The 19,653-nt window shown below is 49.2% G+C and overlaps 1 protein-coding gene across 1 annotated transcript in view; it reads right to left on the bottom strand.

Annotated features, from left to right (window-relative positions):
- The window catches only part of AGO2 (argonaute RISC catalytic component 2), a 114,520-nt gene that overhangs the window by 21,407 nt on the left and 73,460 nt on the right, over positions 1 to 19,653 (bottom strand). Inside the window, exons 4-13 of the mRNA XM_060195959.1 lie at positions 15,781 to 15,962; positions 13,736 to 13,872; positions 13,027 to 13,161; positions 12,064 to 12,151; positions 10,701 to 10,848; positions 10,293 to 10,412; positions 10,071 to 10,193; positions 4,680 to 4,813; positions 2,866 to 3,050; positions 1,784 to 1,943 (exon numbers count right to left, since the gene is read on the bottom strand). Coding sequence (XP_060051942.1) covers positions 1,784 to 1,943; positions 2,866 to 3,050; positions 4,680 to 4,813; positions 10,071 to 10,193; positions 10,293 to 10,412; positions 10,701 to 10,848; positions 12,064 to 12,151; positions 13,027 to 13,161; positions 13,736 to 13,872; positions 15,781 to 15,962 — 1,412 coding nt within the window. The remainder of the gene's footprint in view (positions 1 to 1,783; positions 1,944 to 2,865; positions 3,051 to 4,679; positions 4,814 to 10,070; positions 10,194 to 10,292; positions 10,413 to 10,700; positions 10,849 to 12,063; positions 12,152 to 13,026; positions 13,162 to 13,735; positions 13,873 to 15,780; positions 15,963 to 19,653) is intronic.

The raw sequence follows: 19,653 nt of genomic DNA, 5'->3' as shown, positions 1-19,653 counted from the left end.
GGCTCCCTCCCCCCAGTGCTACACACCCACAGATATGACTCAGACCTCAAACAAGCTACCTAGCATACCTGCCCTTGGACCACACTCCCTCCCCTTATCTGCCTCATGGTCAAACTCCCTGAATCACTGCCTTCCAATGGCACTGCTGCCATGGCAACAAGGCTCCTCTCTGCAAGGTCACCAACGAATGGTAGTGCAATGGGCAGATCTCAGATCACACTCAGCTGCCTGGCACCAGATGACATAGGTCACACTGCCTGGGGGGCTGCCCCCACCCCGTATCTCTACAGCTGGCCCTCTACCAAGAATACTTTTTATTATTTTTTTTTAATTTAATTTATTTATTATTGGATAGAGACAGAAAGAAATTACGGGGGGGAGATCTGGAGAGACAAACATAGACACCTGCAGACCTGCTTCACCACTTGTGAAGCTTTCCCCCTGCAGGTGGGGGACCAGAGACTTGAACCTCGGTCCTTGCACACAGTAACATGTGCACTTAACCAGGTGCGCCACCACCTGGCCCCTATCTTTCACTCTTGACTTTCTTAAAGTTTCAGTATCTTTCCCTTCCAAATCCTGCCCCAAAGACCCCTATTTCCTCTGCTTGCTGAGTATCTGCTCTGGAAAGCTGACAGGGGCCCCAAGGACCAGCACCCCCCACCCCTCTGGCCTCCATGTGCCTTAACCCCTGAGTCAGCTTCATCTATCACAGGCTCCACTTGGGCTCAGTTAGCACAGGCCACCTCCACTTGTCCCTATGAATTTTTTTTTTTGCATAGCCTTATGCAAGCATGCTTCCACCGCTCCAGGGCTGCTTTGTCTTCCACACAGTTGGACAGACACTGAGCATGTCACCCTAGCACAAAAGTTCTCTGAATGCCATGGCACCACTCCCACATGGAACTTGAATTGGACCTGGGTCGTGAGCTCTCTCTATGGACCTATGACTCTTTGCCCTTCAGACAAATTCAGCCTTTTTCTTTTTTTCTTGCTTCCAGGGTTAGTGCCGGGGCTCAGTGCCTGCACTATGAATCCACTGCTCCTGGAGGCCATTTTTCCCCATTATTGTTGCCATTGCTATTGTTGTACAGGACAGAGAGAAATCAAGAATGGAGGGGAAGACTAAGAGGGTGGAGAGAAAGACACCTGCAGACATGCTTCACCACCCATGAAGCAAGCCCCTACAGGTGGGGGAGCTAGGGGCTCAAATTGGGATCCTTACGCCGGGTCCTTGCACTTCATGCCATCTGCACTTAACCTGCTGTGCTACCACCCAGCCCCCAAATTCAGCCTTTTACCAAGCCCTGGAGCTCCATCTTCATCCCCCTCACCTCTCCTGAGAACATGTAGGAGTCTCTCTGTAGCTTAGGTGGCCTTTAGAGCAAGTGACCTGTGACCTGTATCTCTCTTTCTTTTGTATTTTTTTTTTTTTTTTTACCAGAGCATTGCTCAGCTCTGGCTTATGGTGGTACAGGGGATTAAACCTGGGGCTGTGGAGCCTCAGGCATAAAAGTCTCTTTGCATAACGATTATGTTATCTATCCCCACCCTGATGACCCACATCTTCACTGGTGAATCTTCAGTACAGTGGTAGCTCCACCTGGAGAGAGCCCAGGCTCAGAAGCTGCTCTGCCCTGCTCTGGTAGCCCTTGGTCTGGGCTGGGGCTGTGGGAGTGGTGGCAAGCTGGGAAGAGGGAATTCTTTCTCTGGTCCTACACTCAGCAGGGTCACTAATGATCTCCAACCCCTGGGAACTGGGTGGTTATCAAGCTGTCCTCACCTGCCCTGGGGCAGAAGGATGTTGTTGACTCCGCCCAGCTTGACGTTTATCTTCAAGCAGAGGTTGGACAGGGTCTGCGGCGTGGTCCTCTGCACGTTCTTCATCTGCACACACTGTGTGGCCATCCCCAGCACCGTGTCTCCCACACGCTTGACCTCAGCTGTGGAGCACAGAATGGCACCCTGGCCTTAGCCACACCCTCAGGAGACACTGTAGAAGTGCATGCCAATGTGTAACCCAGGAGCTTCCTTAAGGTCCCTAGATTTCTTAGTCTGTTGTTTTTTTTTTTTTGTGCCCACTCCTAACCACAGCCTGGGGTGGGGGTGGGGGGGGCAGGGTGACCAGCAAGGAGAGGAAGTGGCTGAGTCCAGGTTCTGACTGCACTGCCCAGGCCTAGTACCTATGGGAACTTCACCTCTCCTAGCAAGGGAGCAGAGGGGGCAGCTGTCTTTCAGTGCCAGGGCACAGAACACATTCAGGGCTGTGAGGCTGGGGCAGAGCCATGCTGGGGCCCAGGGTGGGGCATGCCACCTTCTTATAAGCAAGAGCTAGGGGAGCTAAAAATACACAAAGCCATCCTTAGCAAGTACAAATCTGCCATCAAGAGCTGCCAGCCCCCACCTTCCACCCCTGTGTCCTTTCATCGGCAACTGGTTATCCACTCCCTGGGAGTTCTGCAACAAGAGGACTCTAGGGAGTGTACATAGAAGGGGAATGCATGGCTGTTACGTGTCTTTGTTTGGTCAATGCCTGTGCTGTGACCTCCACTTTACAGCACCCCACATGACAGGTGCTAATTTTCAACCCCTGCTCCCTGCAGGGCTCAGAGCTCCCACGGGCAAGGCTCCCTCCCGCTTTCCCACCCCAGAGCTTCCTGAACCTGGACTGAGTCTTATTTATTCCTGTTGAGTTAGAGTTCCATGCCACCTGCGGCTTCCAGGAAGGTATGGCCTCAGACAAAGACTAAGGAGGGTAGTTTACATGCTAGTGACAGAAATAGCACATCAACAGGAGCAGGCTGCCATAAACACCCAGGCGATCAGGACAGACTCCAAAGGCCAGTGAGGCAGCCAGGCACCTACCGTACACAGGGGTCTTCCCGGGCAGGATAACCACCACCAGCTGAAGGCCAGCATAGGTGTTCTTCAGGTGTCGGAACATGGGCTCCACACTATCTGCGCCCTGCGCATATTTACAGAAACATGGCTGTCCTTGGATCGGCATGCCTGCATCCCTTGAGATCTTTCTCAGTTGCTCTGTGAAGGACCTGCAGGAGAAGGGGCAGCCCAGTTAACACCCGGAAAGCCAAAGAACTCAGGCTGGAAGCTTCAAGGGAAGGCCTAATTCTAACAGAAAACAAACCCAGGGGTTGGGAGATGGTCACCCGGAAGAGTGCACACTTCACTACGATCAAGGGCCCAGGTTCGAGCCCTGGCAACCAAACAGGAGTAGCATGCAAAGGGGAAGCTTCACACACGGTGGCACAGTACTGTAGTATCTCTCCTTTTCTGACTTCCTTCCTTCCTTCCTATCTCCCACTCGTGACCTAGTTAAAGGCGGGGGAGGGCATCTACTAGGAACAGTGGAATAACAAAAAGAAACAAAACCAAAAACACTGTATGAGTCCTGAACTTATGTTCTTCTAAGTCATGGATGCTATTTTACCCCCCTAGGCTAGGAGACTTCACATCCCATCCACTTGAGCTCATGAGAGTCCCAGCTTTCATGCTATACATCTAAAACCACAATGGAACAGAACATCTGCCCCAAGTCCTACATGAGCTTCCAGAATGCCCAGTGTGATCAGAGATCTTGGATCTTTAGCTGACACTAACCCAGGGAGTCTCCTGGGCATAGTGTAGGCTCAGGTGACATCACAACAGGAGAAAACAAAGCACCTCCCAGCTAGAGTAACACCGGCAGCTTCCGTGACAGTCCCAGGAAAGGCAGGGGAGACTGAGAAATAGCTTCTATTTTAAGCTGAAGAATGAAGATAAGGAAGCCTTAGTAAAAAAAAGGGTAAGGAGTACTTAGGGCTGTCACTTTCAGGTGATGGTCACACGCGTCTCCTTTTGGAGCTGCACACAGCACACTCTGGACCACTGATCTCAGGCAAACAAGGAAGGAAAGGGCAGGAATAGGGACACAGAGTCAACGCCGGTGTTCCCGCCTGGCTGGCAACCTGGACAGACAGCCTGTAAAACCCACTGAGAGCTACAGTAGTCAGGCTGTTGCCAACACCTCCTAGGCTTTGTGGTTTTCCTCCTCTGCTTCTGCTTGAGAGGTGGGGAGGGAAGATTTACTTCCCCTTTTAGGTCTGTTTGAGACAAAAAGCAAAGCAGTACGTTGATGGTGCTACTAGCAGAAGGCTGGTCTGCCTGGCTCGGGGAACCTGCTCCCTGAGGTACTGCCACAGCCTAGTGGATGGGAGGCCCTTCTTGTCACAGTCTGCCTGGATGAAGACCTCCTTACCAGGGTGACTGGCAGGGGGCACTAACCAAGAACAGAGTGAACCAAAGCCTTCCCTGTTCTCCGGTCCCGGCTTCGCTCATGGTTTTCAAGGCCCAGTCCTTGCCTGGAAAGCAGGAGAGAGCACGCCTAGTCTTCCCATCTCTCCCTCACCTTCTCTTCCTCAGCCTGCCATTGCTTTTCCACATCTTTGTTTACAGAAATGCTCTACTGTGTTTTTAAAAATAGCTTAACACCTTCTCCTCGTGTGCTTCTGAAATCACCTACATTACATCTTCACATTCGTATCCCTATCCCCTTGTGTTTGAGAAGTAAAGGACCTCTGAGGGTCTCACATTTCCTAGCCCAGCCTCAAGGTCCCACCACCCTAGGCGGTCTGCGTCCCACCCACCCGCAGCCAGGTGTGCCCAGGTCCAGGAGGCCTTACTTCAGGTGGACTTCCGTGCACTGGCGCTGGGGGGCAAAGCAGGCGATGGCCCACACCTTGATCTCAATGCCTGTGTGAAACTGCTTGTTGCGCATGTCCCAGACACCCTGGACAGGCGTGGCAATCGCTTTATTCTGCAAAGGGCAAGAAATACAGAATGAGAAACAATGGTGGATTTGATCATTATTCCCAGTGTTCTTTGGTCCTGCTCACATGGCTCACAAGGATAAGAACTGAAATCCTCTGTGCCTCACAGCTGCCCAGGTGTGCAGGATGAACTGGGAAACTGCGAGTGGGTGAGGAGTGGGTGGAGGGATTGAGGCAGCATGAACAGGCCCAGAAACATCCAGCCACGGACAGCCAGGAGGTATGAAAATTCTTTCCGACGCTGCAGGAAGGCTTGCTGGCCCACAAAACGCCTGCACACATTTCACCTCACCCATGATCAGTGAGGCAGCTGGAGAAGGGACGTCCCCCTTACTGTGCAGGCTAAAAATGTCTGAAAATGTAAGTCACCAGGCCTGGGAGGTGGCACGGTGGGTAAAGTGTCAGATTCAAGTGTGAGGTCCTCAACATGGCGTGTGTCAGAGTGATACTCTGGTTCTCTCACTATAATAGTTTTTTTTTTTTTTTTTAATGGAAGCTATTGACATTTAAGGAAGCAATGCATCCGCCTAGTGTTAGCATCTTCCAACCCTAACGGGATAGTCCAAGCCATCACAGTCTAACACTGATGGGGTCTCTGAACTGCCTTCAAGTGATGCCGAAGACCCGGATTAGAGAGGAAGGGCTACACATAGGAGCAGGGCTATAGTTCTAGGCAGCAAGGAAAAAAAGACCGTGCCTGTGGCCGTTCATTTTTCTATTTTGCAGCAGAAAAGAATTTTGCATAGGACTGGAGTGAAAGCATATTGGTTAAACAAAAAGGCTTTCATGCCCGAGACTCATTTTTCAGGTTCAATCTCTAGCACCATTGTAAGTTGAATATTAACAGTACTCTGATAAACAAAAATAAACATTTATAAAAATCAAACACATGGGTGGGAAGAGATAGTATATTGACTATGCAAAAACTTTCATGTCTGAGTCTCCAAAATCCCAGGTTCATCCCCTGCACCACTATAAACTACAGCAGATGTCCACCTTTCTTTCTTTAAAAAAAAATTTTATTTATTTATTTTCCCTTTTGTTGCCCTTTTCTTTATTGTTGTTGTAGTTATTATTGTTGTTATTGATGTCGTTGTTGTTGGACAGGACAGAGAGAAGTGGAGAGAGGAGGGGAAGACAGAGAGGGGGAGAGAAAGATGGACACCTGCAGACCTGCTTCTCCGCTTGTGAAGCAACTCCCCTGTAGGTGGGGAATGGGGGCTCGAACTGGGATCCTTATACCAGTCCTTGTGCTTTGCGCCATGTGCACTTAACCCCTGCACTACCGCCCACCTGACTCCCTCACCTCTCTTATTAATACCTCTCCTACCCTCTCAATTTCTCTGTCCTATCAAATAAAGCAAAGAGGAAAAAAAACTACCAAGAACTGTAGATTCATTGTATAGATACCAAACCCCAGCAATAAACCTGGTGGCAAAATAAATATATGAATGAGTAAATACCAAGTACATCATAGCAGGTCAGGGAAATACTGGTTAAATAGCATACTGGTTATGCAAGACTTTCGTGCCTGCAGCTCTCAGGGTTCAATTCTCAGCACCCCTAGAAGCCAGAGCTGAACAGTGTTCTAATATATAAAAATAAATACCACAAAAGTAAATGTGTGCTTCCTATTTATTTATTTATTTATTTAACCAGAGCACTGATCAATGGTTTATGGTGGTGCAGGGGATTGAACCTGGGACTTCGAAGCCTCAAGCATGACAGTCTGTTTGCATAACTATTATGCTATCTACCTCTGCCCCTTATTTATTTATTTATTCAGATAAATATTTTCCACCTTCCTATAGGAGTCTGGGGTTTGTTTGCTGGCCTGCTTCTCAGCTCTAGCATCGTGGACAGTGGTGGGAAACACTGATTGTGGGATGTCCTATACATAGTAATTAATTCGTTTATTATTGGATAGAGACAGAGAAATTGAGAGGAGAGATACGAAGGGAAAGAGAAAAGATACCAGCAGCCCTGCTTTACCACTTGTGAAGCAAGTGGGGACCAGGAGCTTGAACCCAGGTCCTTGCACACTGTAACACGTACATTTAACCAGGTGCACCACCGCCTGGCTCGTGTCCTATACACAGTATCTGTGCTTTCTAATACCCAGTCTCCAGACTGTCCAATGTCTCTGAAGGGGCAAAACTATCTGCCCACAAGACCCTCCCTGTGTACTCACTCTGCTTACAGAGGAGAGAAATAACGGATTGTCCTGTAGGTGAACAAAGAGCAGATGACAAAATCTGAAAGTATTGTCCACTTCGAAGCATTAGTTTTTTTTTTTTTTTTAAGTCACATTTCTACCATTTCTGTCAGAGTAGAATTCAAGAGCTATCTTATTTTCCAAAGCACTTCTGTCTGTATTAAGGAAATGTAATGCTGGTAAAATAGTGTAGGGGCCATGACAGCCACTGGATATGGAATCTGTACTTGGCCACATAGGTCCACCAGAGGCTCTCACTCTGTTAGGCATTTCTTCACATATGTGTGAAGGAGGAGCCATGTTCCTTCGTACAGTTAGAAGAGTTAAGTGAGGCATCTGGGCAGAATGGCAGCATAGAAGCTTTGGGGCTTGGTTGGGACTGGGGGAGCCCCATGGCAATATCAGGGCTCAGCGCCCGTACAGACCAAGTGTTTTACGTAAATCAAAAAGGATCAATCAACCACTGCATACACATATCTCTGTAGAAAAAAAAACAACCAAAAAAACAAGGTAGGAGTAGTTAAGATGTAACTACTGGCGAACTTAGAAAGGAGAGGGAGAACTTAGAGATAACTTAGAGAGCCAACAGCTCGCTTCCTGGGAGAGTTGCCAAAACACAGACCTTTTCTGGCAATTTAGCTTTTGAGCTTCGAAACATTTTCAAACAACTTATAAAACATTTTAAAATCAGAAAGAAAAAGATCCAGTAATAAGACAACCAGACAGTTCTAGGCCTGAGGGCAAGGGTGACCGACTGCCATTGGATCAAAGGCTGGCAGGCAGGCAGAGCTTTCATCGCTGCCTCAGGAGCCAAGTTGGCAAGGCCTCTATCATCCCAGGGGCAACTGCAAGGTAACCCAGAAGCAAGAGACAGGACTGTTTCTCTGGGCAGTCCAGGAAGTCAGTGGTCAGGACACTTTGATCACATACTAGGAGGAGCCTCGAGACAGACTGAGGGCCCTACCCTGCCAGAAGCCCTGGGTGCGAGCCCCTGTGCCATGGGTGGCACCAGGGATGGTGAAGGGCTGCTGTGCTGCCTTTCTCTCTCTCTTCTTGATGTCTATTTCCTCCTTTCTCACTAACTAAGAAATGAAAAAAAAGAAAGAAGGGCCTCTGAGGCCACTTAGATACCAGTATTGCTTACATGAGAGATCCTGAGTTCATTTCCCAGATGTCATTAAAATAAAAGGGTGGGGGGTCAGGTGGTGGCGCAGCGGGTTAAGCGCACGTGGCGCAAAGCGCAGGGACCGGCATAAGGATCCTGGTTGGAGCCCCCGGCTCCCCACCTGCAGGGGAGTCGCTTCACGGGCGGTGAAGCAGGTCTGCAGGGGTCTGTCTTTCTCTCCCGTCTTCCCCTCCTCTCTCGATTTCTCTCTGTCCTATCCAACAATGAATGACGTCAATAATAACAATAACAACCACAATGAGGCAACAACAACAAGGGCAACAAAAGGGGGAAAAATGGCCTCCAGGAGCAGTGGATTCATGGTGCAGGCACTGAGCCCCAGCAATAACCCTGGAGGCATAATAATAATAATAATATAAAAAGAAGGACCAGACAGTGGCACACCAGGTAGCGCACACATGTTACAATGTGCAAGGATGCAGGGTCAAGCCCAGGATCTTCACCTGCAGGGGTGATGCATCACGTGGTAAAGCAGAGCTATGTCTCTCTCCCTTATCTACTCCCAATCAATCTGTTTCTACATATAAATAATGTATATGTTAAAAAAAAGAAAAAGCTAGAGATGAAATTGTCAAAGACAAAACAGAAACAAAACATCAAATGATTGCTATGCTTACTACAAAATCTCTCCAAATCTCAAATTAAAGGACAAGAAGTATAAGCTTCTAGAACATAATACTGGTAATGTACCTACCACACCAATGATACTTAAGATTTGATGGGACAATGAAAATTATCTCCAAAAAGACAAGTGTTTTGGGGGGAGGGGTCCTTTTCAATTTTATTAGATAGGAAAATGAGGGAGAGGCGGGGAGGGAGAAATCACAACAACAATCTGACACATGCCATGCCGGGGGAGGGTGTTGGGGTCAAACTTGGAACCTCGTGCTTTTAAATTCAAAGTTCTACTACTGCACAACCTCCTTTTTTAAAAAAAATTTTTAGCTATCTTTCTTTATTTATTGGATAGAGATAGCCAGAAATCAAGAGGGAAGGGGGAGACAGAGATGGGAAGAGAGGCAGAGAGACACCTGCAACCCTGCGTCACCACTCGTGAAGCTTTCCTCCTGCAAGTGGAGACTGGGAGCTTGAACCTGGGTCCTTGTGCACTGTAATGTGTGCGCCACCACCCGGCCCCCACAACCTCCTATTTTTATGTGGCATCTGGGCTTCACATACTCATGATCATACCACCAAGCAGCCCTCCCTGGGTCAATATTCTCACTCTTTAATTATTAGAGAGAGAGAGAGAGAGAGGGAGAGAGAGAGAGAGAAGATATTGCCTCACTATTTATGGCCTCACCCTAGTGCCATCCATGATGCTCCCGTGTGGTGCCCGGGCTGTAACCTAGAGTCTTGCACTTAGGAAGGCACCTGCTTTACCGGGTGAGCTATTTCCTGGCCATTAATCGGTTTACAATGCACTGAGGATTTGCCCCGTGTGGTTCCACCATTCCTAGCTAGCTGCTGCTTGGTATTTCTTTTAACTTCAGATACTGAAAGCAAGACAGACAGACAGATAAGGAGTGACACCTCAACCACGATCAGAATACGACAGCTTGGTGCTCCCACATGGTACAGGGAACTTGAACCCAAGTCCTTGTGCGTGGCGAACTGTGTGCTCTATGAGGTGAGTTAGTTTCTGGTTCCTAGAACCCCCTGGAAAGGCAATGGCCTGTTATGGCTCCTATCTTGCACAGCTGCAAACGAGAGTAGGAAGGCTTCTCCCCCCTGACCACAGTCCATACTTCTGTTGATGAAGCTCCATCATGGACCAGAAGATACACACACACACACACACACACACCCTCATTCAGCCCCTCCCAGCCCCTCCAGCACTTACCCTGCCCCCATAGAGAATGGAGGGTGGTTGAAGGACACGGCCAGTCACATCTGTCATCTCATCCTTGACCATGATTCCAAACTCTCGGACGTACGGGTCTGTATTAAAACTTGCACTACGCATCTTGAAAAGGGAACAAAGGCAGAGTCTTGTCAGCCTTGTCAGCTGGGGCCATGAAGGGATCCTTTGTCCTGTCCCCAGCACAGGAGACTCAGCACTCACCAGTTTGCTGATCTCTTCTTGCCGATCGGGCGCTGAGCGGGCAGTTGCTCTGATCATGGTTGAGGTCTGATTGTCAGTCAACTTTTTTATACATCTCTGTCCTGCCACTATGTTACAGACCTACGGAGAAGCCACTGGTCAGCACGGAACTGGTGATGTGGCCAGAGGGCTGGTGCCTGGCTGGGTCTGTCTTGCCTGTATCTAGCCCTTGGCCACAGACCAGGCAGCAGCATGCAAATTATCTGACGACTATCGTTATAGAAATCCGCTAGGAACAGCACACACTTGAGGGAGCAGCTTGTGGACTGTTGGCTGACAGCAACACCCCCACCTCTCATCCCCCAACCCCAAGGTCTGCCTGGAGTAATAAGCACACTGCCTGCTGGCCCCTCCCGCCAGTGCACTTGCCTCAAGGGGAAGGTAGGTGTGTTTCTGCTCTTGTCCAACTTGTAAACATGGGAGGTGGGGATAGCGCAGAACCAGCTTGTGCCTGTCCTTGAAGTACTGGGCCACCGTGCACTCCACCGTCTGCCCACTCTCCTGCTGCAGTGGGAACCTAGGGAAGCAAGGAGGTGCTCCAGGTTTGGAATTCCCCGGGGCTGGGCAGCAGAATCCTGTGCGGGCCAGCTCTCCCAGGGATGCAGGGGGTGATGCTCGGAGGCCAACTGTTCAAAGCACCTCCCAGAAGCCAACACGACAGCAGGCACTCAGGCATGTCTGGGATATTCTTGTGTCCCTACACTGCAGTGGTTAACTCTGAAGCTGAGAAATTAAAAACCTTAAATGCACACAGTTTGCTATAATCACAAATCATCCTCTGTCTATTTCATGCTAGATGGAAGGGAACAAGGACAAGTGAAGATAAACCTATAAAGAAAAACCCATGCACCTTTCTGTTGATATGGTGACTGTGAAAGTCAAATATGGGCTGTAAGCACTAGTCCCAAGGACCAGAAACCTTTTAGGGAAGGGCACAGGTAGGGACTAGCCAAGTCAGCTACTCAGAGCCACACAAGGGTGGTTCCAGGCAGGAGGAGGTTAGTTCGTTCGTAAGGACAGGAGCACCTGGTAGTGCCCTGATCTCTGTGGTCTGGGCAGTGCATACAAGGCAGGGGACATCTGCCAACGCCCTCGCTCCACCCACATGCCATCCACCCTGTAGGCTCTGCTTGGCGGCAGATCACCGACACCAGGCACGGGCTTATCTTCCCCTTCTCAGCAGACAGGCGGGCCTGTCTATGGGCTATCTCATGAAATGGTGTGAAATGAGCAAATGAATGTTCTTTGGGTCTAGGAGACTTCAGGTGGGGCAGGGAGAAATCTACCACTTCTCTTATAGATGACCGGGAAACCCAAGGCAGCTCCATATCTTTGTGATGCAGTCTTACCCAAGGAATGCCGGGGCACAGATGGGAGAGTGTGACTGGCAGAGCATATGGCCCAGTTTCACTGCACCAGCCTGGGCTGAGCCCCTCCCTGTGCATAGGGCAGCCCCACTCTCTCTAGGATCTTGCTCACTGCTGAGCTCACTGCTGGGAACAAAAGAACCTGTCTTCTGTCCTCCTCTACCCGTAAATCCAAGCCCCCACCCTTTTAACCAAACATGGTAGAATTTCATTATTTTACTAAATTAGGTGACATTTGGAAGTGACTGAGCCAAAGGTGTGACTTTGGACTTTTAAAGCTAGAATGAGTCACTGCTCCAGAGAGTGGGTGTCTGAGTGATAATGAGATGAGATACTGGGGTGGTGAGGAGAGGAAGGGCCTTTACGTTTGGTGGCTGGCGGGCCTCCGGGTCACATTGCAGACTCGGTACTTCCTCTTCATCTGCCCACAGTGTGTGATTTCCACCTTCAGACCTGGAGACAAAGCGGGCAGTTAGCAGACAGCGAGCAGCACACCCCAGCATGACACAAGCCCAGCTCCAGGGGCTCAGCTCCACAGGGGCCAGTCCACAGACTTGCAGTTGGGGCATCTTTAACCTCCAACTGCGATGGAAGGGAAGGCGTGGGTTACCCAAGGACACCCAGCCAGGCTCGCCCCACCCACAAGGGTTTCACCCCCCAAAGTGACCAGACCAGAGGTAGGAGACGCCTCTTAAAGCTCAGGGGGAGACCCATGGGCTCAGCAGTTTTATATGCTTTCTCCAGAAATCTATAGATTTCTGCCAATGTCCTTTAAAAATGCCCCCTGAAAAGAACAGGCTAGAGGATTGTGGGAGGCGCAGAAAGCCTTCCACCATTTCGTGTCTCCTGGAGTGAAATCAGATCAAGTGCACACAGACGCTGCCACGGTGTGAGGAAAAGTACACATCTAGAATGTCTCAAGATACTGATCATCATCATCATCATCATCATCATTTTCTTTAAAGAAAACTTTCCTTCTTAAAGAAAGTTTTACTGAGAACAATAAAGAAAGCCACAGGGAAGGGGGTTGGCACACACCAGAGTATTGTTCAGATCTGGCTTTTGGTGGTGCTGGGGGGAGATGGGGAGTTGAACCTGGGACCTTAGAGCCTCAGCCATGAGTCATTTTGTATAACCATTATGCTTCCCTCCATCCCTGCTCTCCCCGCACCTGGAGAGCCCTAACTTGGAGCAAAAGTGTGCCCGCTCTGTGAAGTGGATGGACACACATGACAGGCTCACCCCTTGCCACCCTCAGCCCTGGAAGGAATGCAGGCCACAGGGGTACAGGGGCCTCAGTCAGAGGCTGAGTACAGCTGGTTGGTTACCTTTGATCTCTTTGGTAAACTTGACCCTTTGGGAATCTGTCAGAGGTTTCTGTTGCTCTTCAATACTTTTAAAATCCAAAACTTCACAAACAAACTCGATTACTGGCTGTGCCTTATAAAATGCCGTTGCTGAGACTGCGGGTGGGGAAAGAGACAGAGGGAAAGCGTGAGGGTTCTGCATGATGGTGGCCCTTTACAGTTCCAGAGTACCGTGGAGCTGTGTCCGCCGGCGGGCCTGGAAGACGACACTGCCATCCTCATCGTCTGAGGAAGTCATGCTGGGTGACAGAGGAGGAACAAAGACAGTGGGAGTGGGGTGGGGGGGGTGTGGATAGGGGCAAAACTAAGTGCCTGAAGACAAAATTAGCCTCTGAAAATCAAACTGGGTATTGAGAAGCAGGCGAGGTTTCCATGGTGGGCAAGGTGCTCCCCGGTCTGGAGGAGGGCCACAATGAACAGGCCGAGCTGATCAACTACTGAGCTCCTACCGACCATGTGGAATGAACAGGAACTCATGGGTGTCGTTGGTCTCTAGAAAGCCTGATGCTTGCCCTAAGTACTGGTGAGGAACCTGCTGGACATGCTGGCTTCAGGCCACCCCCATTCCAACTCACCACCTCCAGGGACACTGAGCATCATGCCAGTGTTTGGAGCCAGCCCCTCAGCAATGGCCCACACTCACCCCCCATAAAGGCCAGCTTGTGCTTACCGTCAATATTTAGCATCATTTTCCAAAGAGAAGGTCGGACAGACTGATGGAAGCCAAACCACACTTCTCGGCCCCCTCCAAGAGGGTTGGAGCAACCCTCAGATGCAGTGAAGAAGGACCGGCCTACAGGCGTGTACCTGAAACAGGCCCAGACAGTCAGGTGTGGCTTCCTCCACGCTGAGTGAGCAACAAACATCCATCATCATCCCACTTGTTATAAAACTGCTGTCACTATTGCACCTGCCTGTGTCCACATCTGCTGAGGGAAGCTGTGTAAACCATAGCCGGGGAGGGGAGGTGTCTCACGGCCTCGCTTCACAGATCAGAGATGATTAACACCATCACTCAGGGTGGAGACAAAAGCAGAACATTCTCATGTGACCCCACTAACCAGCTGCTGAATCTGGAAGGGCTTTGGCTAAGTCAGGGACTCAGCACACATAGTGTCCAGCTCCACCCTCCCCTTACCTCACACATTAACACTGACTTCCCATCTTCAAGCTGCTGTGTCTGCAAGACACACTATCATTCCAGAATGCACTTGTGTCAACTGTGTTTGCCTACTGCCTGCTCAGGACTTGGGGAGTCTGCTGCTGGGGTCTAGGACCAGGCTGGGAGGTCACGTTTACCATCATCACCCTTTAAGGAGACACTCTAAACACCCTGTCCACAGAGCTGAGACACCATGCAGGGGGGTGTTAATGTGCATGTGCCTGTTCTGAGGGTCGGTTACAGAGAGCATGCTGGCTGCCAAGGCCACCGAGTAAGCAGCACATTCTTTACTGCAGTGTCGCCAGCACCGAGGCCAAAAAGGAACTCAGTGTCTATCCATGAAGCTGCCCACTTGCAGGCTGCACTGTCAATCAAACCAAGCACTTCGCCCATACATGGGCTGATCTTCTCTCTTCTTTCCTATTATTTTCCCAAAAGAAAACTGAGACTTTGTACCAGGTTGACTATAAAAATAACATGGTAATTAATTCAAAGGGCTTCAGAAAATAAAAGTCACTCTCTTTCTAGAAGGTTCCGTTACAGCCACATGTCTTTCTCCCATCAACAGCTCCAAGCAGTGGCAGCTGACATGTGGGGGCTGGGGCTTGGTGGTGGAAAGGAAATCTCCTCCAGGAATGAGCTGCCCTGTGTTTGTGCCTCCCACCCCCAAAGTCTGCCTGAGACATCACAATCCCCTTTAAACCTAACCCAGCACATTAAGCTTCCCTAGGAAAAAAGGCAGCCTTGCTCTCCTGGCATCATAGGGCCTGGGCTGTGCTGTGGGTTCAGTGCTTAGGTTTCCTTAGCTTTTACTTATTCAATGGTTTCATTCATGGTTTTGCTCAGAACACTGATGAGAAAAGAGAGAGAGAGAGAGAGAAATGCTAGTTCACAATGGACAACTTGAGGGCCTGGTTTCACTATATTTCCACTGGCTTATTGTTGCAGGTTTCAAATGCCTGCAGACAACTGCAAGCAAGGACCTATTGTGTTTCGGGAGGTCCTCCCACATGCCAAGGGCCAGCACTGGTTAAGAGCAAGCAGGTAGCCAGGGCAGAACCCTGAGGCCGGATGCATACACTTGGCCTTGCTCCAATGGCTGCTCACAGGGAAATCAATCGGGGCAGCTCTCTGCCAGCCAGAAAGCCAATCAGGGCCCACTCAAGAGTCTCTATTCACTGGCCCAAAAGGCTCCAAGTGGGTGACGAGTGGTAAGAAAGTCATCCCACAGGAAAATGCACAAGTCAGAGGAGATGTGGCCTACAGTCTGGAGGGGCTCCCCCACATGGTGGAAGTTCAGTACTAGGAGTACTGTCCTAAGAAGACAAGTGCGAAGTGAGAGCCACCGAAAGCCAGAAAGAGTTCAAGTCTACACAGGAAGGAGGGTGATCTTTTACGCTAGGCTCAGACTTCTGGTGATTTACTTTCAATTAACACTTCTCCTATGCCTGCACTGCTGATCCGTGGACAGAGTCCTATTCTCCAGGGAACACTCAGGCAGAAGCACATGCTCCTGGTTCTTTTTCCCTCCCCAGCTCACAGGCAGGCCTCACCTCATGGATGGCAAATGCCTCATGACCACGTCCAGGGCCTGAATCGTTTCAAAAGGGACGCTGGGCAGCCGCCCTGAAAGTGCATCGTGTAACGCCTGCAGGCTCACGCAGGACACCCACTTGATGGACACCTTGAAGATGCGGTCCTTCCCTTCTCCCGGCAGTGTGACCTCCAGCTCCACCTGTGCGGGTGGGACAGAGCACATAGTCACTCTCATGTACACCGGAGGAGCTCTGGGCTCTCACGAAGGCCGACCCTTCCAAGACTCTTGGGCCAACCACACACAAGAGGGAACACGCGCTTAACTCCCACCAGCACCCAGATTTCTTCCTCCTGTAAATGTCTACATGCAGGCTAGGTGTCCAATCCTGTATGGGCCAGGGGACACCATGCTGAAGAAGCAACATTCACGAAGGGAGCCCGCCTTGCTCCCTGGGCTGTGGGCAGCCTTTCTGTGAAGTGTGCCCAGAAAGCGAGGTGACTGAGGAGAAAGCACAGGCTGCAGCAGCTCTGAGGTGAGAAAAGGAGGTTGGGCAGTTTCCTGGAGGTCCTGAGGGAGTTACTGGCCAGTGAAACTGAGAAATCTGGGGGCTCACAATTTCCAGGTCCCCTAAGAGTAGGAAAGCTAGCTTTGTAGTGAAAATAAGTTACTTACAAACAAGAAAACATCAGGATAGATGTGGTAAAGCCAACAGTAAGCGCTATCAACTTTAGGGCTCAGATGAGTGTGGCCTAAATTCTGCCCCATTTTCTTGATGAAGCAGGTTTACAGTAAAGGTCAGAGCAGCTCAGTTTCTGGGTGAGGAGTGTGGTGGGGACATTTCACAGGGCTCCCCTTCCCATGGCCCCAGCCCTTCTCCGGGGCTGCCCACGCCCACCCGTGGTGAGAGCCGTGGCCTTCAACATCCCCCCTGCAAGACAAGCAGAGAAAACAGACCCACTGGGATATGGCACTCTGGTGGTAGGAATTGTATCCCTCTTATGCCACAATCTTGTCGATCATTATTAAATCACTAATAATAATTTTGTTTAAAAAGCTGAAAAATAAGAAAGCACAAAGCAGAACTTGGACTGGGTTTGGTGTGTTGCACCAAAGTGAAAGACTCTGGGGTGGGGCAGGGTTCAAGTCCTGGAACATGATGGCAGAGGAGGACCTAGTGGGGGTTGACTTGTTATATGGAAAACTGAGACATGTTACTCATGTACAAACTACTGTATTTTACTGTCGACTACAAATCATTACTCCTCTCAGTAAAGAAAAAAAAGTGGTTCAGGAGGTGGCAAAGGCACTAGACTCAAGCATGAGGTCCTGAGTTCAATCCCTGGTAGCACATGTACCAGAATGATGTCTGGTTCTCTCTCTCTCTCTCTCTCTCTCCCCCTCCTATCTTTCTCATTAATAAATAAAATCTTTTAAAAAAAGAAAGAAAGAAAAGAAAAGAAAGAAAAAGGAAACCCTGTATCAAAAGACTTTGAAAAAAGCTTTCTGAACATGTGAAAATTGTGACTTTCCACAATGTCCTATGTAATAAAGCTTATAGGTAGGTATTACCAGTTACTTAATTGAGATCTCCCCACAATTTCTCTCCAAGCATATTTACTGTAGATTTCTATTATAAAATATGACTGCACTTTTCTAGAAAAAAAACTACATGTTATATTTAATCATTTGGGACTTACTATTTTTTAACAAAATTATATAAAAGCCCATGTACTTTGAACAATATTTCTGTACGATATGCTCAAAGAATATTGAAGATATATGTCATATGTTATTAACAGATAACATAGAACATATAAATAAATTAACATCTTTTAAAAAAATTTTTTTTATTATTTATTTATTCCCTTTTGTTGCCCTTGCTGTTTTATTGTTGTAGTCACCACTGATGTCATTGTTATTGGATAGGACAGAGAGAAATGGAGAGAAGAGGGGAAGACAGAGAGGGGGAGAGAAAGACAGACACCTGCAGACCTGCTTCACCCCTTGTGATGCGACTCCCCTGCAGGTGGGGAGCCGGGGGCTGGAACCGGGATCCTTACGCCGGTCCTTGCGCTTTGCGCCACCTGCGCTTAACCTGCTGCGCTACAGCCCGACTCCCATAAATTAACATCTTATACCTGGCTTTGGAAAGAAAGAAAGGAAGAAAGAAAGGAAGGGGGGAGAGGGAAAGAGGGAAAGAGAGAGAGAGAGAGAGAGAGAGAGAGAGAGAGAGAGAGAGAGAAAGGTTTGCGGTCATACCACCCTGAACCTGTCCGACCTCCTCTCATCTCGGAAGCTAAGCAGGGTCAGGCCTGGTTAGTACTTGGATGGGAGAAAGGAAGGGAGGGAGGGAGGAAGGAAGGAAGGGAGGAAGAGAAAGAAAGAAAGAAAGAAAGAAAGAAAGAAAGAAAGAAAGAAAGAAAGAAAGAAAGAAAGGAAGAAAGAGAGAGAAAGAAAGAGAGGAAGGAAGGAAGGAAGGAAGGAAGGAAGGAAGGAAGGAAGGAAGGAAGGAAGGAAGGAAGGAAGACAGACTACCGTATCAACTGGAATTTACCAGGAAGGAATGAAATTTTGAGCCAAGTCTCAGAATAGTCAACGCTATGGTGCTCAATAGACCACAGTAGCTCTGCCCAGCAGAACTTTCCGTGATAGGAGAAATGGTCTCTTCCTGTGCTGCTCTGATGGATGGTGGCCACAGGCTACATGTGGTCATGGGGGCTGGGGCTATGTGCCTGCATGATATCATTACTCCTGGTTTAAGACAGAGAGAGAGAGGCACAGAGTGAAAAAGACGACAGCACTGAAACTACCTTCCATATGCTGGGAGCCAGGCTGAACCTGAACCATGCACAAAGCAATGCAGAACACTATCCAAGTGAGCTATTTTCAATGGCCTGACTTTTTTTTTTTTTGCCTCCAGGGTTATCGCTGGGGCTCTGCCTGCATTATGAATCCTCTGCTCCTGGAGGCTATTTTTCCCATTTTGTTGCCATTGCCATTGTTGTTGGATAGGACAGAGAGAAACAGAGAGGAGGGGAAGACAGAGGGGGAGAAAGACACCTGCAGACCTGCTTCACCGCTTGTGAAGCGACCTGAACTGGGATCCTTACACCAGTCCTTGCGCTTTGCACCATGTGCACTTAACCTGTTTCACTACTGCCCAACACCCCCTTCCCACATTTCTTTTTTAAGATGGGGAGGTGGGGATTGGGGAGGAAAGGAGAGAGCACGGTATGTGCTGTGCACGATGCTCCTGTGCGGCACAAGAAGCTCAAACCCAGGTCCTCACAATGTGCTCTACTGGGTGAGCTATTCCCTAGTCCCAAACTTTTACTCCCCGCCCCTCCATGTCTAGTTAGTAGACATGAGAGAAACACTCCAGGTTCTATCATTGGCACTGTGTAATACACAGCGCAATATGCTGGTCTCACTGTCTCTCTCTTTTTTTTTGTTTTTAAGAGAAAGGACTTCTATATGTTTTTATTTATTTATTATACCAGAGCATTGTTCAACTCTGCCTTATGGTGGTGTTAAGAACATGGAACCTCACAGCCTCTGATGTTGTTAAAATTCGGAGGCTCTTGCCGGGCCGGCTAGCTTCACGGGCGGGTAACAGAGACGCGGAGACAACGGCTGGGCAGGGAAGCTGTATTTCTTTATTCAGGAACAACGATTCATAAACTAAGACAAACTAATCACCAAACAGAACTCTGCTGTCTCTTTGCGGCGGTGCAAGCACTCTCTCTTACTCTTGAACTCAGGAACTCTCCAACTCTGGAACTCTGGAACTCTCATACTGGGGAACCCTCTGAAAACCTGGCCCTCTTGAACTCAGGAACCCTCTCTCAGGGTTCCTTTGGGCGGGGCCAAGCGGGCCCGCGAAATTAAA

This window comes from Erinaceus europaeus, chromosome 8 (assembly GCF_950295315.1).
Source record: "Erinaceus europaeus chromosome 8, mEriEur2.1, whole genome shotgun sequence".
Taxonomy (NCBI): Eukaryota; Metazoa; Chordata; class Mammalia; order Eulipotyphla; family Erinaceidae; genus Erinaceus; species Erinaceus europaeus.
Note: the sequence above shows the minus strand (reverse complement) of the source record. Positions and strands in the feature narration are given on the sequence as shown.